A 20,478-nucleotide genomic window follows, 5' to 3' on the forward strand; every position below is an offset into this window, starting at 1 on the left:
GATCTGCAGTTCAGGTAAGGGGGTGGGGGAGGGTTTTTGTGATTAGTGTGTGAAGTATGTCTGATTAATGGAATGAATGAGTATTTAAATGTTTGTGAATGAGTGTGTGTGTGCAGGCCCGGACTGGGACAAAAAATAGGCCCGGGCATTTAAGCCTGAGCAGCCCATATTTATTTATTTATTGTTAAAGCCCACCCTTCATGTACCATCTTTGCATTTAATCATTCACACAAATCATTAACACATTCATTAATGCAGTCTCACAAATCATTCAAGCAATTCATCCTCACATGAATTCATTAATTCTCATACACATTCACACTACCCCCTCTCTTCATCTTATCTGCCCCTTCTCACCATGTTCCCCCTTTTCACTATGTAACCCCCTTCCCCACTTCTCAATACGTACCGTCTCTATCTATCCCCTCTCCCCCTTCTCACTGCACCCCCCTCCCTCACCTTACTTACCTTGTTGCCGGAGCAAGCAGCAACTGCGACCGCGTCTGTGGCAGGGCAGGATTGACTTAGGGGCTGATGGAGCTGCAGCTCCAGGCCCCCACCTTAAAATAGGCCCAGTCAGGACCGGACTGACTGGCCCTATATGGGCGCATTAACGCAGAGCCCCTTAAGCCCGCCGCAACTGCAACCGGGTCCGCCACTCTAAGGCAGAGCCGGCCTTAGGTGTTCTGGCGCCCTGTGCGGACTACTCCTCTGGCGCCCCCCCATCCCAAAAAAAGAAAGGAATAAAAACTTGTAACAAAACTCCCCTTTCACACTATCTATCCCCCTGTATGACTATCTACCACCTCTGCCTCTTCTCACTGTTATCATTATATACTGAGGCAGACATTGACGGTGGTACAGAATAATACTTATCACTATATACTGAGGCAGACAATGACGGTGGTACAGCATAACACCTATCACTATATACTGAGGAACACATTGACGGTGGTACAGCATAACTGCTATCACTATATACTGAGGCAAACATTGACGGTGGTACAGCGTAATCCCTATCACTATACATTGAGCCAGACATTGACAATAGTGCAGCATAACCCCAATCACTATATACTACGCCAAACATTGATGTGGTGTAGGCCTACCACTTCATTGTCTGGCTTAGTAGTAGGGATGCACCGAAACGAATTCTGGACTGAAACCAAAAATGCAGCATTTACCTGTCCGAAACCGAATATGACCTCCCCACACCATAAAAAAATCTAACACTTTTATTTAAAGTAAGTAACACACCAAAATAGGACAAAACAATTAAAAAACAATATTACCGTATTGGCCCGAATATAGGCCGCACTTTTTTCCCCCACTTTAAGTCTTTAAAGTGGGGGTGCGGCCTATATTCGGGGTCTAGCGCCCGACGCCCGGGACATGCAGTCCCGGGCGCCGGGCAGGCAGCGGGGTTAGGATACAGATCCCCCGCAGCGGTGCAGGGGACCTGCATCCTACTGTCTGATACGCTCAGACAGCCTCCCCTCCCGGCACTTTCCACGGGGGAGTACCGGCACGGGAGGTTGTCTAAGCGCATCGCACGGACGTTCACCGGCAGCGGCGATGCGCCGTTGGCGGTGAACGTCCGCACAATGCATTTTAACCCCCCCGACTTACCAGGGCAGACTCCCGTAACCGGGAGTTGTATACACGATGTGCATAGATGCCCCCCTCCGGCCCCGTAAGACACCCGGGAGTCTGCTCTGGTAAGTCGGGGGGGAGGACAGAGTGGCAGCATATCTCGGGGGGGGGAGAGGACAGAGTGGCAGCATATCTCGGGGGGGAGAGGACAGAGTGGCAGCATGTTTTTTGGTGCCAAACTTTTAGGGTGCGGCCTATATACGGGGGCGGCCTATATCCGAGCCAATACGGTATATGTATATATATATATATATGATTGTTAACAGCAATCACATTCTTATCATGCCCAGACATACCCAGATTCCAGGATGTACTCACAGACTTGGCATGATAGGAGTATGATTGCCCTATCTACCCCTTCTCGCTCCCTTCTGCCCCATCTACCCTTTCTCACTCCCTTCTCCTCTATCTACCCCTTCTCACTCCCTTCTCTCTATCTACCCCCTTTCCCCTGTCTCACTCCCTTCTCCCTATCTACCCCCTCCTAACTATCTACCCTCTCCCTCTTTGAAGTTCACTTACCTTTCAGGAGTCCTGCGGTGGGGGTGCAAGGCCTCTGCCTCCCAGCTCTGCCACTGTATGGAACAGTATACAGAGTGATGGGAGTTATGATGTACTTTTAGAGCATAATTAGATCATGAAAAAGATATTGGAAATGGTACAGCATAACACCCATCACTCTCACACACTTACCAATCCACACATATATACCAATCCACACATATATACCAATCCACACGTATACCAATCCACACCTATAGCAATCCACACACATATACCAATCCACATGTATATACCAATCCACATATATATACCAATCCACACATATATATACCAATCCACACATATATACCAATCCACACATATATATACCAATCCACACATATATATACCAATCCACACATATATATACCAATCCACACTTATATATACCAATCCACACATATACCAATCCACTCTCACTGAATGTTTTCCTACCTTTCCTCTTTTCTCCTTACAGCTCCTTTTCCTCCTCTTCTTCAGTTCTTCTGTCTTCTCTGTCTTCTTCCGGTTCAGAGGGCACGGACAGCGGTGGGCACGGCTTCAGTGTTGTGCGCCGGGATCTGACAACAAACCCCGGCACACACCAGCTGTTGCCACGCGGATCACAAGGGAGCGGTATCGGAGGTCTTTAACAGACCTCCGGCTCCCTTGAGTGATTTTAAGCCGGGTTATACCCGGCTTAAAATCACTCAGGGGAACCGGAGGTCTGTTAAAGACCTCCGATACCGCTCCCTTGCGAGCCTGCTCCTCCAGCGGCGGACATTACTGTCCGTCTCTGGAGGGGTGCCAGGTGCCGCAAGTTGGCACCCCCTGATGAGCGGCACCCGGTGCGGACCGCCCCCTGCAGTGTGGCGCCCTGTGCGGTCGCACACCCCAAAGGCCGGCACTGCTCTAAGGGGCCGGGAAGTCCCCACCAGGGCTGGCCTTAGGGGTCTGCGGCCGCACAGGGTTTAAATTAAAACATCGGGTTTTTTTTTTCAACTTTATTTAACATCCTCCATGTTAAATAAAGTTAAAACAACTTTATTTAACATGGAGGATGTTAAATAAAGTTAAACACCCCCCCCGATGTTTTAATTTAAACCCTGTGCGGCCGCAGACCCGTAAGGCCGGCCTTGGTGGGGACTTCCCGGCCCCTTAGAGTGGCGGACCTGGTCGCAGTTGCGGCGGCCTTAAGGGGCAGGTGCCCCTTATGCCCTGCGTTAATGCGGCCGTAGGTAGGGTAGGGGCCTGGAGCTGCAGCTCCATCAGCCCCTAAGTCAATGCGGCCCTGCCGTGGCCTGGCTCACCGGGCAAATGCCCGGTGTGCCCGATGGCCAGTCCGGGCCTGTGTGTGTGATAGCATGGATGTGTAAGGGGGGTGGTGGTGGTAGCATGGCATAGGGAGGCTGTAATCCCACTACTATCATCTCCAGGTTCCAGCATGTACTGGCTGCCTTGGCTTGATAGGAGTGTGTGCTGTTAGCAGTTTATATATATATACCTCCAGAAATGCATTTTAACCCCCTATATGCCACTCAGCCCCATGATATGCCTTTTAACCCCCTATAAGACATATCATGGGGCAGAGGGGCATATAGGGGGTTAAAAGGCATATCATTTGGACAGAGTGGCATATAGGAGGGTATAAGACATTTCTGGAGGCAGAGTGGCATATAGAGGGTTAAAAGGCATATCATGGGACAGAGTGGCAAATAGGGGGTATAAGGCATTTCTGGGTGCAGAGTGGCAAGCCTGGGGGCAGATGTGCATAACTGGGGGGGGGGGCAGGTAAAAGGAAATAAAAAAATATATATATTTCTCAATCATAGCTTTTATTAAATATGAAAAAATAGTTTACAGGAATTAATATTTACTAGTAAAACTTTTCCTATAGGGTAGTCTTATATTCAGGCTTTTGTTTTTTTTCCTAAATTAATATTTTGATTTCGGGGGGTCGTTTTATAATCAGGGTCGTCTCATAATCGAGCAAATACGGTAATTCGTGAGCTATACAAAATTATCAATTTAAAAATTAGCCCCACGTGGTATATATATATATCCCACCACCCAGCCCCCCTTTTAGTATTGATTTATATGATGCCGCAGGCAGCAGCCCCTTGTGAATTAATGCCACATAGAAAACCTATTGGGTGAACTGAAGAGCAGTGTCCCAGATGAATGGTCTCAGATCCCTTGCCATGTTTTCTCCAACCTCATCAGGCATTTTATGAGAATAGCTGTTATCTTTGCAAATGGAGGTAGCACAAAATCAGGGGCGTAACTAGAAACCAAATTGCCCCAACTTCATCAAGCAACATGTCTCACAGTGCCACATTTTGCCCCAAACATCTTGTGATTGCCTTTGGGGGCCAAGCAGCTTATCAGTGCCATCCTAAACCCCAAACAGCCTGTCGGTGCCACCTTTGCCCCCCGCTTGTCAGTGCCCCCAAACAGCTGGTCTGTGCCTTCCTTGCCCATTGCCCCACCACTTTCTACATAGACTCCCTGGCATACATATGTAAACACACACAAATTACACATTCTTACTCATACTAACACACACATTCCCTCTCACACCATTTACTTACACACACTTATGCATGCACGTTCATGCTCACATACATAGATACAAACATACCCTCGCCCGCCCCCGCTTACCTCTCACCTCTCTTGCAACTTCCGGTTTCAGCGCAAGGTCATGTGACATAATGTGACCCCCAAGACATTACTGTCTCTCTTTGCCCAGTTCAAAATAGTTTAGAAAGGGCTCTTTCGACCTAGACCGGTTTGTGCAGTGGACAGGACCGGTCCAGGTCAGAAGGGCCCTTTCAGAACAATTTTGAACTAGTACGTGGAGACAGGAATAGGTGGTTGCAGGGGTAACCCTGGACCCCTTAAATAGATGGGCCCTGTCGCAGTTGTGACCACTTCAACGCCTGTACTTATGCCACTGCCAGTAGTGTACCCAGGTGGGGGCATAGAGCCAGCGGTCCGCCCACGGTTGCCACTCGTCAGGGGCTGACCCGTTGGCCTGACGAGCAGATATCTGCTGGCCGCCTTATGTGGGGCGCCACAGTAGTGAGTTTCTTTACACAGTGTGCAGGTGCCACAGTGGTAAGCTGCGGGCTCATAATAGTGATGCTCGGCCAGTACCCGGACCAGTGAATTCTGCAAGAGAAGTAAGGGGGTGCAGGAGAGTGAATGGGTGAATGAATGAGTGTTGAGGGGCAGAAATGGGTCAGACAGGCTGCTTAGGGAGACAGAGGTAGCACAGGCAGGTTGTTAACCCCTTAATGACAAAGCCCGTACATGTACGGGCTCAAAATGAACTGTTTTCAATGGGTTTAGGGACCGCCCATTGTCCTTAAGGGGTTAAGGGGGCAGAGGTGACACAGGCAGACTGTTCAGGGGGGCAGAGGGTGCACAGGCAGGTTGATAAAGGAGCAGAGTTGGCACAGGCACGCTGCTACAAGGGTAGAGGTGGCACAGGCAGGGTGCTTCAGGAGCAGAGTTGGCACAGGTAGGCTGCTAAAAGGGTCGAGGTGACACAGAGGGGCTGGTTTTATATGGGCAGAGGCCTACCACGTCACTATCTGGCTTAGTGTATAGTGATAGGGGTTATGCTCACCACCAGCAATGTCTGGCTCAGTATATAGTGATGAGTTACGCTGTACCACATCTGTTCAGTAAATGTTCTTTATTTCAACTTATTTTGTTTATTTTTAAATTAATTTATTTATTAAGATTTCTATTTTTTTCCAGTTGACACAGTTGGCAAATTTGTGAAATAAATATTCTTACCAACGTTATTTTTTTTGTGCGAGGGGGGGTGCCACATACGAGATCCGCCCCGGGGGCCAAATACTCTGTACGCCCTGGCCAGTCACCAACTTGAACATTATAAAATTTGGGAGGTACGGGCTATTTCAGTTTTCTTATCGTGCTGGGGAGCAGCAATTCAGAGTTTCACCCAAACCTCCCAAAAAGGACATAAAATCGATTCATACATTAGAAAATTGACTAGTACAATTAAAAACATCATGTACCAAGACACATGCCATCACGTGATGCTTTTATGACAGGTGACCTTGTAGCATCACGTGACTCTTTCATGACAGGTGAACTTTTTACAGGACATGAAGCGAAATAATAGTGCAATATAAATACAGTGTGAAACCGCGTATTACACAGTCTATACACCGCATTACGATGTCTTAGTTTTCATTCAATCTAACGCCAAATAAATCCACATAAAACTTAAAATGGAAGGTGAGGCAATGTAATGCATGTAATTACTTGGGAACGGGAAGGCGTGGCATTGAATTTACTTTCACTTTACATGCCTCTGTGCCGAGTTTCGTGTGCGTTAAGGAGCTGCGGCGTCTATGGGCTCTCCGGACGAGTCTGCGAGGCGGTCAGAGTCTATTGCTGTGGATTGTTGAGAGTAATATGTAGACGTGGGTTAGGGCGGCCTGTGTAGTGTTTATTGAGGTCCTAAATTACGCATGTCCATTTATAATTACGGTGGTCGGTTAACGCAGCGTGTCCCCCCCCCCCCGTCTCTCGTAGATGGCCAAACAGGAAGTTTACCGTCAAAGCTTTGGGTGTATATCCGGTCAGACAGAAACTGTAAGTAAATTTAGGAGTTTGTTGTTTATTCCTGTCACTGGATCAATCTTGGAAGCACCTATCCGGCTACTACTACAGTTTTTACACTTGACCCGTTCATGACCCCATCTTGTATAGTCACACTGAATTGCTGTATGTGGTGAATAATATGATACATAAGATGCATATTTATCACATGATAGATCAATAATTGTTTGACAGGATTGCTTTAGTTGTAGTACTTGAAATACATGCCATGGTAACCCCCCCCCCTTTTTGCTTAAGGCAGCTTTAGATCATAACGCATATAGGGTCCTTAAAGGTGGACATTATTAACAACACTTTGGTTTATTGCCATTGTATATAATGCGTACCATTTTGAAACTGCTATTCCTACAGAGTGACAATAGGCCACAGAGGGATGGGATTTTTTTTTATGGCTTTTAAGTGTATATTGGGGTCTTTATAGACCTCATTTGCTGGCACTCCCGGTGTCGTGATTTGACTGTAGTCTGTATAATTATATAATATATATATATTCTCTCTGATCACATATTGCGCAGTATGTGCAATCAGGCAGAGAAGGGGGGGGGTCACCAGAGATTAACAATGGGGGGGGTGAAGTGGTGTAAGACAATGTAGAAAATCAAAGTGTCCATTTCTTCTATAAAGGTTGTAAAGAACCAGTATGTCAATGTTCATATACTATATGACCAAAGGTATGCGGCCACCTGACCATTGCATCTGTATGAGCTTGTTGGAAATCCCATCCCAGGACTGTGGGCATTAATATGACGTTGTGACCCCCTCCCGCCTTTGTGGCTCCATTCTTTTGAGAAGGCTTTCCACAATGTTTTGGAGTGTCTGTGGGAATTTGTGCTCATTCAGCCAAAAGAACATTTGTGAGACTGCATACTCATGTTGAACTAGAAGGCTTGACTTGTAGTGGGGGTTTAAATTCATCCCAAAGATGTTCAGTGGGGTTAAGGTCAGGGCCACTTTGCAGGCCATTCAAGTCTGTCCGAACTAAACACATCAAACCATGTCTTTACGGACCTTGCTTTTTGCACAGGGCACGTTATGCTGGAAAGGGGCTTCCCTAAACTGGTGTCACAAAGTTGGAAGCATACAATTGTCTAAAGTGTCTTTGTTTGTTGTAGCCAGGGCCGGCCCGACAATGGAGCCGAGTGGGGTAACTGCTCCAGGCACTTTGCTGCCCCAAGCGCCCCCTTTTTTTTTTCCTTTTCTTTTCTTTTTTTTTTAAAGCGGAAGCTAGAAGATTTCCGATAGTGAAGTATACTTTACACCAGTGCTCCTTAACCCTCTCCTCAAGGCACACCAAACAATGCAGGGTTTAGGTATTACTAAGGTGTGTGCAAGGTGTTGCGAAATTAAAAACAAACATACTTTAGACACACCTGAGTAATACCTAAATCCTGGACTGTTAGGTGTGCCTTGAGGAGAGGGTTTTACACCACTCTGGTCGACAATTGGTATTGCGCATAGTGATCTTTGTCTTGTGTGCAGCCAAACAGGCCACGGAAACCCATTTCATAAATTTCCTGACACACGGTGCTTGTACTGATGTTGCTTTCAGAGGAAGTTTGGAACCTTGTAGTGAGTGATGCTACTAGTGATGTCCGGATCATGAACGAATCGTTCATTTGATCCGGTTCTTTTTAGTGATCCGGATGAGTCGGTTCACTAGACTGAACGATTCGTTTGTAGCGGTTCAGTCTGTGAATCATCATGCAGCTGTAACCTGATCCTAGAGCTGTGAGTCATCTGCAGAGCACTCTGGGGTCAGGTTACAGCTCATTAATTCTCATAGGAACGATGACTCATAGAGTCAAAGAGTCGAATGAACCGAAGAGTCGAATGAACCGAAGAGTCGAATGAACCGAAGAGTCGAATGAACCGAAGAGTCGAATGAACCGAAGAGTCGAATGAACCGAAGAGTCGAATGAACCGAAGAGTCGAATGAACCGAAGAGTCGAATGATTCGAATCTTACAGGGATCCGGATCTTACAAGGATCCGAATCTTACAGAGATTCGAATCATTCAGAGAATATTACTGATACCATACTTTTATAAATAAATACATTAATAATGTTCACACTGCCCCCAGGATTTAGATTCCCCTGAGTTTGCCCCCCTTTACCTATAACTGCACCTACAGTTAACTTTATTAAATTAATTAAATTAACCCTTAGTCATCAGCATAAAATTAACCCTTATACCCCATCAACCATAACTGCCCCTGAAATTAACCGTAAAGATCCCATTAACCATAACGGCCCCTGAAATTAACCCTAAATACTCCATTAACCATAACTACCCCTAAATTAATTGCATGTACTCCAGATAAATTACCTAATAAATTGGTATGGTTGATGGGGTCTTTAGTGTTAATTTGGGGGCAGTTATGCTTAATGGGGTGTTTAAGGATAATTTAGGGGCAGTTATGCTTAATGGGGTCTTTAGTGTTAATTTGGGGGCAGTTATGCTTAATGGGGTGTTTAGGGTTAATTTGGGGGCAGTTATGCTTAATGGGGTGCTTAGGGTTAATTTGGGGGCAGTTATGCTTAACGGGGTGTTTAGGGTTAATTTAGGGGCAGTTATGCTTAATGGGGTGTTTAGGGTTAATTTGGGGCAGTTATGCTTAATGGGGTGTTAAGGGTTAATTTTAGGGGCAGTCATGGTTGATGGTGTGTTAAGGGTTAATTTTAGGGCAGTCATGGTTGATGGGGTGTTTAGGGTTAATTTAATGGTGAGGGTTAATTTAATTAATTTAATAAAGTTAGCTTAAGGTGCAGTTGCAGGTAAAGGGGAATGTAAATCCTGGGGGCAGTGATTATTAATGTATTATTTATAACAGTATGGTGACATTCTCTTAATGATTAGAATGCCAATGAAGGCAGAGAGTCGTTCAAAGATCCGGATCTTACAATGATCCGGATCTTACAGTGATCCGGATCTTACAGTGATCCGGATCACTGTAAGATTCGGATCCCTGTAAGATCCGAATCTTTGAACGACTCTCTGCCTTCATTGACATCACTGGAGGCAGGGGGGGAGGATTCATAATAAAAGGGGCGGGGCCAATCGTTAGTGTGCCTGCACGGAGTTACTGGAAAACAGTAACTCCGTGCAGACACACTGAGTGATCCGAAGATCCGGATCATGAATCGGATCATTTCAGTGAACGAATCGAAATGATCCGATTCACTTTAATGATCCGAACTTCCCATCACTAGATGCTACAGAAGAAAGGATAATTTTACATTCTACAATCCTGTGAAAAAGTATTTGCCTCCTGCCTATTTTTGTTTCTTTTTTTGGTTTTGTCACATTTAAATGTTTCAGATCATCCAAATAATTTTAATATAAGACCGACATTAACCCCATGCAGACAATTGACGTGCGAGGCACAGCACGGAAATGCATCCCATTAACGACAATTGACGTGTCTGGCACGTTATGGTGTTAAGCAAGTGTAGAAGGCGATCAACAATTCGACATCCAGGCATTCGACACCAAAAAAAAAATGTAGGGACCCCATACGACTACTCCTAGGAATTATTGTATTAATCCTATTAAAAGGCTATATGTCTTTCAATATAGCAGTGCTGTGTGGCTAAAACAGCACTTGAGATGCGATCAGCCAGTGTCATATAGAGGCATTCAGCAAAACAAAAAAAAATATCAAGGGCCCCATTTGATCGCTTCTAGGGGCGTTTTTAAAATGCCACCTGTTAGAAACGTATTGCCTTTGATTACAGTTACTACAGCCAACCATGCAGGTCAATGGAGCACAGCTCACCAATTGAAAATGTAAAAATAGTGAAAATAAAAAAAAAATCACAATGTAATAAATTGTAAAAATAAAAGACCCCAGTGCTGTCACCATATAGGTAAAAGAAAATATATACAAAACATTTAAAAAAAAATAAATAGTTGAAGTCCTAAAATTGGCACTGTATCTTCCTCAACATACTGGAAAGAGTTAAGATACCAGCATTTGAAACACCCTGGGGTTTCTAGTTTCGAAAACGTTCGGTTTTATGGGGTAAATTGAGTTGGCCTGTTTTAAACTCGATGTAAAAATAAAAAAATGCGCCCCTCACAAATGTGACTTTTTAGCGCCCAAACAAACCTATGCATAGGTGGTATCACTATACTCAGGAGGTGTTGCTGATCATATATTGGGGTGTTCTTTAGCTGTAACATATACCAGGAGCTGTAAATTGTGTGTGTGGAAGAAGAAAAAAAATGCAAACAAAAATGACTACCACAAAGTTTGACAAAGTCTTGCAGGAGAATTAGTGCTTTGAAATTGTTTAAATACCCTGGGGTGTCTAGTTTTCAAAATATATGGTTTGAAGGGGTAAACTGATGGCTTCAAAGATGTCCTATATATCAGGAGTCCCCAACCACTGGGCCGCATACCGGTCCATGGCCTATAAGCAACTGGGCCACACAATAGGGTGACCACATCTTCCGGAATCAGTGGCTTCAAAGCCGTCCTTTTGACGCGGAGGAGAGAGAGGGACGCCGAGTGGTTTTCGCTCATGAAGTCTTCAGGAACCGCTTGGCGTCCCTCCGTCTTCTCTGCGAGGCATCTAGCTCGGTCGCAATGCCGGCATTTTGTGCTGAGCGCCGGAATATGATGTCATATTCCGGCGCTCAGCAGTGAAGCAGCGTGCGCAGGGAGACAGAGGCCTCTCGCTCCCATCGTAGGAATCCTGGACTTCAAATGGGGAGAGGGTAGATGAGGGTAGTGAAAAGTGGGGGAAGGGAGTAGGTAGTGAGAAAAGGGGGGAGATAGTGAGAAGGAGGTAGTAAGTATATTGAAATAAATAGTCAGAATTAGTGAGAGAATGAAAGTGGAGTATTATAAATATATTAATAATAATAATAATAGAAGTTAAATGCACAATAAATGTAATGCACCTGAATCAAACCCAAAACACCCAGCCCCCGGTCTGTGGAAAAATGGTCTTCCACAAAACCGGTCCCTGGTGCCAAAAAGGTTAGGGGCCGCTGCTATATAGCCCATGGGGCAGAATGACCAGTTTTGAAAAAAAATGCTTTTTGAAATAGCAATATGCTACTTGTGCTTTTTGCTCTATAAGTTGCCAAAAACATAAAAACAACAGGTTTTTTTCCATTAGCTTTTAATGATGAGTAAAAGATTTTTAAAAAAACACTAAGTATGCGCTTTTTTTTTCAAATGTTCACTATAATTTCTATATTTTATAATAAAGTAGATGATATGATCAAAATATTGGTATCTAAATAAAGCCAAAAATATATATAATGGGTGGGTATAGTAACTGAAGAGAAGAAAATTACAGCTAAACAGGAGAACCACAGGAATGTTGAAACGCCCATTGTCACGGGTTGAAAAGGGTTGAAACACAAAATGCAGTTTTTAAATGATCATTCCATTAGTTCTCAAAGCACGACATTGGATGGTTTTCAAGCATGAGATGCCTTTTTAAGGTCATGCCACAGCATCTCGATCAGATTCAAGTCAATCTTTTGACTAGACCACTTCAAAACCTTAATTTTGTTTCTGTTGAACCATTTAGAGGTGGTCTTTTGCCTTCAGGGTTTTCTGGTAGAGGGCTGAATTTATAATTTCATCAATTATGGCGAGTCGCACGTGTCCTTGAATTTCTTTACATCACAGCATCTTTGTTCTACTTTTTAGCCCACGCCCCTTGCAAAACAGATTCTATTTCAGTAATGTTTAGATTCAACAAGGTTGGTATTAATCTGCCTGGGTGTATCTGGTAAAACCGAGTCAATCAATTACACTGCTCTGAGAGCATGCATGGTCTACCGCTTTGTGGCCAAGTTGCTGCTACTTCTAAATGATTCCAGTTCACAATAATTACAGAGGACCAGGGCTGAAATTTCACTAACTAACTCATGGCATAGATGGTATCCTATGGCAGTGCCACAGTTAAAGTCCTTAGTAGGATCCATTCTGCCCATATTTGTCTACGGAGATGGCTGCCTATGTGCTTTTTTATTTTATCAAAAAGCAATGGGTATTTTTTTTCCAGCTTTTGCAGATAAAACATGTAAGAATGACATTAGTACACTGTTATGGAAGAGGAATAGCAAAAAACATCTAATTTTTACAAATTTACTTCCACATGTTAAATGTAATAGTTCCACCAATATTTGGAGGCGTGTGACTCTATATGCAAGATCAACTCATTGTTATCGCTAAGAACTAAGTGTAAAGATGTAGTCCTATGTGCCTAATGGTACCACCTTCACTATCTGAGAGCACCTTGCTCAAAAAGAGAAGAGACAACAAAGAGCATTTATAAGGCGATTAAAAACAATTTTTCTTCTTTTATACGCTTGTGTGGCTTATTGTCTGTACAACATCTGACAGGCCGTGTTGTGTTTATACCTTGTAAAACTTTGAAAGCGTGCCATGAAGTAAGCTTTTTTTCAGCATTCTGGTGCTTCATGGGAACATGGCAATAAACGGCTTTAATTTTTGAAGGTCCTAATATTACGTCCTGATCCGCAAACAGGATGCGTTGTGTAAATAAAAATCCATCATGTAGGCGAAGTGTCTGTGTAGATAAACTGTTCACCACAGAAGATATTCTTTTGTTTACCTCTAGGTATCATGATAAAGAGTCTAGTTTTTCTAGTAGATTGTGCTGAGATATAATATATAAGAATGACTGATGTGCAGCTGTCTGAAAAATAGCTCACAAGCTATATACTACAGTGACAGGCCAACGCAGGGTTTGCGTCCTACTGATATCTGCCCTCGCTGTAATGAGCCATACACAGACCTGTTAAATAGACTGTGGGCATGTCCTATGGCACAATGATTTTGGAAAAGGTCTATAGATTTTCTCAGCAAGGCAGGTTGAGCAATATACCATGGAAAACTTTAACAACCACGCTTGTCTTTTTCTCCCCCACTACAGTGGTGGGCAAGCTGCTACAGATTGCCTTGACAGCCATCAGGAAATCAATTCTCCTGAACCACCTAGCTCTCTCAAAAACCCAGATGTTTTCCGTTTTCCGCATGAACTGGTTGGTATACACCAACGATAAGGAGCTTAGTACAGAGATATACTTTAAAGTATGGGTCCCCTACAAAATAATGCTGACATTAGCTGACAATGCCAACATTTCAATATACCTTCTGGTATATTGATCAATTGTTATTGGGTGTAAATGTGTTGAGAAACGAGAGCGTTGCGTTATTATCTGTGCGGAAGGACGGGACAAAATGGACCGGTTCTTGGTTTAAGGTCAGAAGAGTGAAGTATTCACTGCAGATTTTATATGCATTTGAAGTTAATAATTAATAAAATCACATTATGCCAAGAGGATTGGGGTTCTGCTGCTCTTGAATTGATATCCTTTATGTTAACCTCTTTTTTGTTTGACAAAATTATACAGTGCTCAAAAAAAATTGTTGGAACATAAAAAAAAAAAAGAAAAGAAAATAATAAAATTGCAGAATATTTTCGAAAACCATTTTAATCTGATGGTAGTAGTAATCAAGAGTTGGTAGTAGTTTTCCTTTAAATCCTTCTTTTTATAAACAATGTTCGGCATATCAGGAAGATTGTTTTTTTTTTTTTTTTAATTAATTGCTTTCTTTATGCCGAAAGTCAGAATGGTCAGAAATGTAAAATCAAATTCTCTGTTTGTCCTATGTATTTTATCAGATAAAATAATCTTCCCTATTCTTTTCTTTGATGGTTTTCAAACTATTTTGTAAAAGAATGTTTGGATAATTCCGTTCTTCAAATTTTTTTAATGGTTGTTTCTTTGAATATCAAAGTCCTTTTCGTTGGTACAATTTCTACGGATACATGCCACTTGTCCCTTTGGTATATTGTAACTTGCAAAATCAATAAACCCATTTCCATCCGTGGGTTTAAAAAAAGTTTTAGAGCACATTTTTATAAATAAAGTACCGTATTTGCTTGATTATAAGACGACCCCCCCCCCAAAATCTGAATATTAATTCAGGAAAAAAAGAAAAGGCCTGAATATAAGACAGCCCTATAGGAAAAAAGTTTTACTAGTAAATATTAATTTATGTAAACAATTTTTTCATATTTAATAAAAGCTGTGATTGAGAAAAATATTTTTTTTTGTTTTTATTGTATTGTATTTGCCCCCCAGTTATGAACATCTGCCCCAGATATGTCTTATACGCCCCTATATTCCACTCTGCCTCCCTGATATGCCTTATACCCTCCTATATGCCACTCTGCCTCCAGAAATGCCTTATACCCCTATATGCCACTCTGGCATTTGCATAGGCAGCGGAAGTTGTGGCATTTGATGATTATTAATACAAGAAGTGAATTTGAGATTTCGTTGATTTTGATTAACATAAACAATAAATTGGTTTAAACTTTCAAAGGTACCTCGTCAAATAATTAAAACATCATCAACGTAGCGTCGCCAGAGAACCAGATTTCTGCCACATATAACTTGGCGTAGCTTGGTGCAAATCTGGTTCCCAGGTTCCTTTTGTAAAACCTTTCTAATGGCTTCTATACCCTGATTGTGTAGAATAACTGTGTATAATGATGAAACATCAATGGTGGCCCAAAGGTAATCTGTAGACCAATGTATATCCTTTAGAACGTTCATAATGTGTTTAGTATCCTGTATATATAAAGGGACAAGTGGCACGTATTTTTGTATTACTAGTGTCGTAATTAATCCCACTAATAATAGGCCGGCCTGGAGGGGCAGTTATATTTTTATGACTCTTTGGTAGGAAATAAAAAAAAACAACAAAAAAAAAAACCTGCTATTTTGGAAATTCAATATTTAAAAAAATGTATTCACTCTTAGTAAGCTTCTAAATTATTTTTAGTATATTTTATTTATTTATTTTTATTGCCCAGAATACGGTTTGACTCCTCCATGTAGTATGATCTGTCCGTGAAGACACTGGCCCCTCCTGTATCCGCGGCTTTCATTACTAGGTCACAGTGCTGTTATACAAAAATACATATAAAAGAGACATAGACATAAATGCTAGTATATAAACAGTGTAAAATAAATCAACAAATGCTAATACCAAAATTCCTTGGGGTTGTCTCTTAGATGGTAAAACAGGCTCTCTCTCAAGACCATTTGCCCACCTTGATCGTGTAGAATAACTGTGTATAAGGATGAAACATCAATGGTGGCCCAAAGGTAATCTGTAGACCAATGTATATCCTTTAGAACGTTGATAATGTGTTTCGTATCCTGTATATATGAGAATTAATCCCCCTAATAATAGGCTGGCCTGGAGGGGCAGTTATATTTTTATGACTCTTTGGTAGGAAATAAAAATAAAATAAAAAAAACTGCTATTTTGGAAATTCAATATTTAAAAATAGATGGTAAAACAGGCTCTCTCTCATGACCATTTGCCCACCTTTTTATCCCCCCCCCAAGACTAACCTTTTTTTGTCACCTGAGCAAAGGGAAGGGAGTAACCTGAAGGTGGGTGACATAATACTTAATATGACGCCTGCTGAGCTTGGCATAATTATGACACCAAGATCATTATCATTCTCTGGTCCTAGTGATTGTTTTCATTCCAAACTCTGCACCTCTGTCAGCTGATAAAAGGACCCTTTCAAATAAGTCCTGTTATGGGCATAGTGATGTAATGTATGCTGTGGCCCAAAGTTATGTAACCATCAGGTTTTGGACATTATGTCTTCAATAATGTTACTCTGTGTCCGTTGATACTCTCCCCAACCCCTCCCCCCCCCGGGAGATGTAGCCAGGCCGTCTGGCCCTTCACCATTCCACAGGTGACATCTTCCTGGCAATGTTGACAATACCCAGTATGTGCAATCAAGATTTAAATTGGGCTCGGCCTTCAAAGGGAAAGGTGTGAATAAATGTTAATGAACAGAGCAATACAGTCAAATCCCTTTTTTACATTTCCTTTTTAGATTTACTTTCGTGTGTGTGTGTATATATAATATGTTTGTTATGAGGTGTCTAATGTGCACTTAGACAGAGTCTTTACTATAGTTCTGTTTTTCATCCCACAGATCCGTTATGTCCATGGGGATCTGTTTGGTTGTCCGTCAACGGATTCTCTTGCTCACTGTATAAGTGCTGACTGTCGCATGGGAGCTGGTATTGCTGTGCAGTTCAAGAAGAGATTCAAGCGAGTTGAAGAAATAAAGCAGCAAAGTAGGTTTGTCTAGACAGAAACATGGCGGGGATTTCACATTTGTCTCCTTGATTGATAAAATGTGCCCTACAAAAAATAACTACTGGCAAACTACTTGGTAACAATTTTTTTTTCTCTATTGTGATTTTTAACCCCTTAATGGCCAGTGCTCTTTTACACTTCAGGGCCAGAGCAATTTTCATGTTTTTCTATTTAACTGTCGTTCTTTCTCAATTGGTGTACTCACTAATGTATGAAATGTTTGAAAATGTGCTGTCCATTTAATGTATTTTATTTTTAGATAAGAAGAAAGGAAATGTTGCTACTTTAGAAGTTGATGGACGATATATTTACTATCTGGTAAGAATTCTTAATTGCATTTTATGTGGGGAAGAATGTCTCCTGCTAACTCAACATTGCATTATACAAAAATAGTATATGTGCCTGTCATAGAAATCACAGGCATGTTTTTTCTTCTGCCTCCCTAACCCACCCCCTCCTGCACACACAACTATTCCTAAACTTCAACATGATTCAGAAGCCTCCTGTACCCTACAAACCTCCTCCAGCACTACTAGGCAGCCTCCTTCCCACCTTAGGCTGGGCAGCGCTTAACAGTCTGGAACAATCCATCATTCTTTCTGCAGATCACTGAAGCACCTTGTCCTGCTATCTCCATACAATACTGTATGTGGCAAAGGCTTCATTGATTTAACCCTTAGAGTGCCAACTATGTATGCTCCTATGGAGCCACTAGCATTGATATAGTTAAAAAAAAAAAAAAAAAAACTACTGCACTGGCAGTTGTCAGTTAGGCTCTGGAGCACACACATGAATGAAAAATGTATTATACTTTTTACATTTTTGTTACATAACTGATTACTGGCTGATTAGTGACGTTTTAGGTCAGGGATTATTAACCCCTTAAGGACCATGTACGGGCTTTGTCATTAAGGGGTTAATAGGACTCGTTGATCAATGTGAATGGTAATTTACAAGTGATCTGATACCCAACCATACATACCATTACACACTACCTGTACCCCAGCACTAAAGAAAATGTCCAGGCCTCACATGGGAAAACAATTGTCCAGATCTCTGGCACTCATAGGGAGCTTTATGAGAGTTTTTTTTTTTTTTTTTTTAATACTTGTTTGGCTGCTTAACATGGCAATTGCTGGTCATGCTGGATGGATCTTGATAAGAAGGACCAATCAGACTCCAGCTGCTGTATTTTGCTACTTTAGCTTAAACCCTGCCCAGCACGAAAGGCAGTTTGCACAGTAACAAGACTATGCTATTTTATGTATGAGATTGTGCATACCAGTTGCGCTGCTCTCGTTTCTGTTGTGAGCCGTAGTAATGCCAAATCTTTGTCTGGCAGTGTGTGAAGCCGGAGTTTTATATACAAAGCCACTTGTCAGATGACTGGTCAACAAATTAAACAGAAACTATTGCATTCACCCCTTTCGCTCCTGTGACAGCAGGTGATACCTGGTAACATCAGGACATTTTTTAAATGTTACTTCTATTGCATACTGTGTAGCGTTTTTGTTTTTAATGAATGTTAACTGCCATTTTATGTGTCTCATTTGTTGTGTAACTAGTGCATAACGAGTTTGTTGCAAAAGAGTCCTTCCAGAATTGTCCGCACTTGTGAGATTTAATTCAGAAAGCAAGTCACATTGGGGCTGAGTTATAACAGGGCATCACTTGGACATTTATCGTCTCCTTTCCTGTTCCCGCAGATTACTAAAGATAGAGCATCAGGGAAGCCAACATATGAGGACTTGCATAGAAGCCTGGAAGCCATGAAGGATCATGCATTATGTAATAGGGTAACTGCAATATCCATGCCTAGGTACTTGCCATTTCTCCCACATTCACTTTACCATAATTTACTACCTTATTTAATTCACTGCTAATCTTTTCTCCCTCTCCTCTCAGAATTGGCTGCGGTTTAGACCGTCTCCAGTGGAACAACGTCGCTTCTATTTTAAGCGAAGTCTTCAGAGACACAGGCATCGTCATCACTGTCTATAGCCTGTGAGGAGGTGTCATATTGATTCTAACATGCGTTTGGCATTCTTTATATATTTAGTGGGTCTAAATATATGTGCCTCTGTTATACTTTATTTCAGATAAAATTCTTGAAATAGGCTGTGTACAAATTTCTCTTTTTTTTTTTCCTATGGAAATAAAATTTTGCGAGCCTGCTTTGCATACTGTTTCTTTTGGATTCAGGAGGGCACAAAATGATCTTCTTTCTCAGGAGCAGTTTGTCTTCATAGTCAAAATATTTCCCACCCTCTCCCCTTTTTCCATTACCCTTTCCATTGTCTTAACAGTGGTAAATCTGTGTGACGTGGATAGGTCTCCTTCATGTCATGCCTGCATATATATGGTGATTCTTAAAGAATGGTACACAACTTCTGTTTGAAGCTTCTGTTGAATGAGATCATCTCTCTTTTCCCCTACAAAAGGCATATCTAAATGTAACATTGTGCATATTCAACTGTAATGCTAAATAACGAGAAGGATGGGGAGGCATTGCCATCTGCAACCTCTGCCTTTCTATAGACTAGCTATTTGCACTGTTTGTTTTATTTTGGTTAACTTAGCAAAAGTCATTTTTTAAATTATTTGTTGTAATTCAAGATCATAGTATATTTAACTGGCTGTGATCTAATGATTTTGAGGGAATGCTACAACATGAAGAAGCGCCATAAGAGGTTGTTTTTCAATACAACAGACATGTTGGCAACAAAGGGTATCTGAAGCTACTACACAAAGTCTGTGCGAATTTATTATAAATTCAAGACAAAAAGGTGTTGACTATTCAAATTGATTTTATGGAAGAAAAACAAAAAGAACAATAAACCAATATCTGATGATTTTTCTGGAATACCTGGGTGTATTTTTCTTTCTGTGGTTATATATACAGAAAAGTCCATAGTCAATGATGTTCATACATGTCCTAAAAGATCTTAGGAAGCTTGTTCTTGCTTGTAGCTGAATATGCCACAGGGTATTAAGCATTTTTTTTTGTGGTGTAACTGCTGCCAAGTCATTTAAAGTTAATGTTTTACTGCTCTAGTTGTTGTATGTATAGGAACTTAACCCCTAAGAACACAGATATTTTATGCTGTAGTTATGCAGCAGTTTTGTCCTTAACTGTAATTTCACACACTCTCACCTATTATTCATTCATCTATTGTTTTTGGTTTTTCATTTTTTTTCCAGGACAGCTAGGGTTTCTGAAACCATTCTCATAATAGCGCATATATATATATATATATATATATATATATATATATATATATATATATATATATATATATATATATATATATATGTGTGTGTGTGTGTGCTATCATTTTAAAAACCCACATGTTTATACAGTATTAGTTGATTTCTTAAACAGAATATGTTGAAATACAGAACAGTATCTTAAATTCAACACCATGCCCTGGAAAAATAGCCAATATACATA

At 41.7% G+C, this 20,478-nt stretch overlaps 1 protein-coding gene across 4 annotated transcripts; it reads left to right on the plus strand.

The window, feature by feature from the left end:
• The first annotated feature begins 6,495 nt into the window (after positions 1–6,495).
• On the plus strand, positions 6,496–19,201 carry OARD1 (O-acyl-ADP-ribose deacylase 1). 4 transcript variants are annotated; one of them, XM_053457833.1, is made up of 6 exons: positions 6,496–6,592; positions 6,748–6,807; positions 16,861–17,005; positions 17,287–17,345; positions 18,734–18,846; positions 18,933–19,201. In XM_053457833.1, the coding sequence occupies exons 1-6, from the start codon at positions 6,518–6,520 to the stop codon at positions 19,033–19,035; spliced, it is 555 nt and encodes a 184-aa protein (XP_053313808.1). In that variant the 5' UTR covers positions 6,496–6,517; the 3' UTR covers positions 19,036–19,201. The 4 variants fall into 4 exon arrangements, with proteins under 4 accessions (XP_053313808.1, XP_053313809.1, XP_053313811.1 ...); XM_053457836.1 differs by having other exon boundaries at positions 6,526–6,590; positions 6,743–6,807; XM_053457835.1 differs by having other exon boundaries at positions 6,534–6,615.
• Positions 19,202–20,478: the final 1,277 nt, after the last annotated feature.

The sequence above is a fragment of the Spea bombifrons genome, chromosome 2, assembly GCF_027358695.1.
Source record: "Spea bombifrons isolate aSpeBom1 chromosome 2, aSpeBom1.2.pri, whole genome shotgun sequence".
Lineage (NCBI taxonomy): Eukaryota > Metazoa > Chordata > Amphibia > Anura > Pelobatidae > Spea > Spea bombifrons.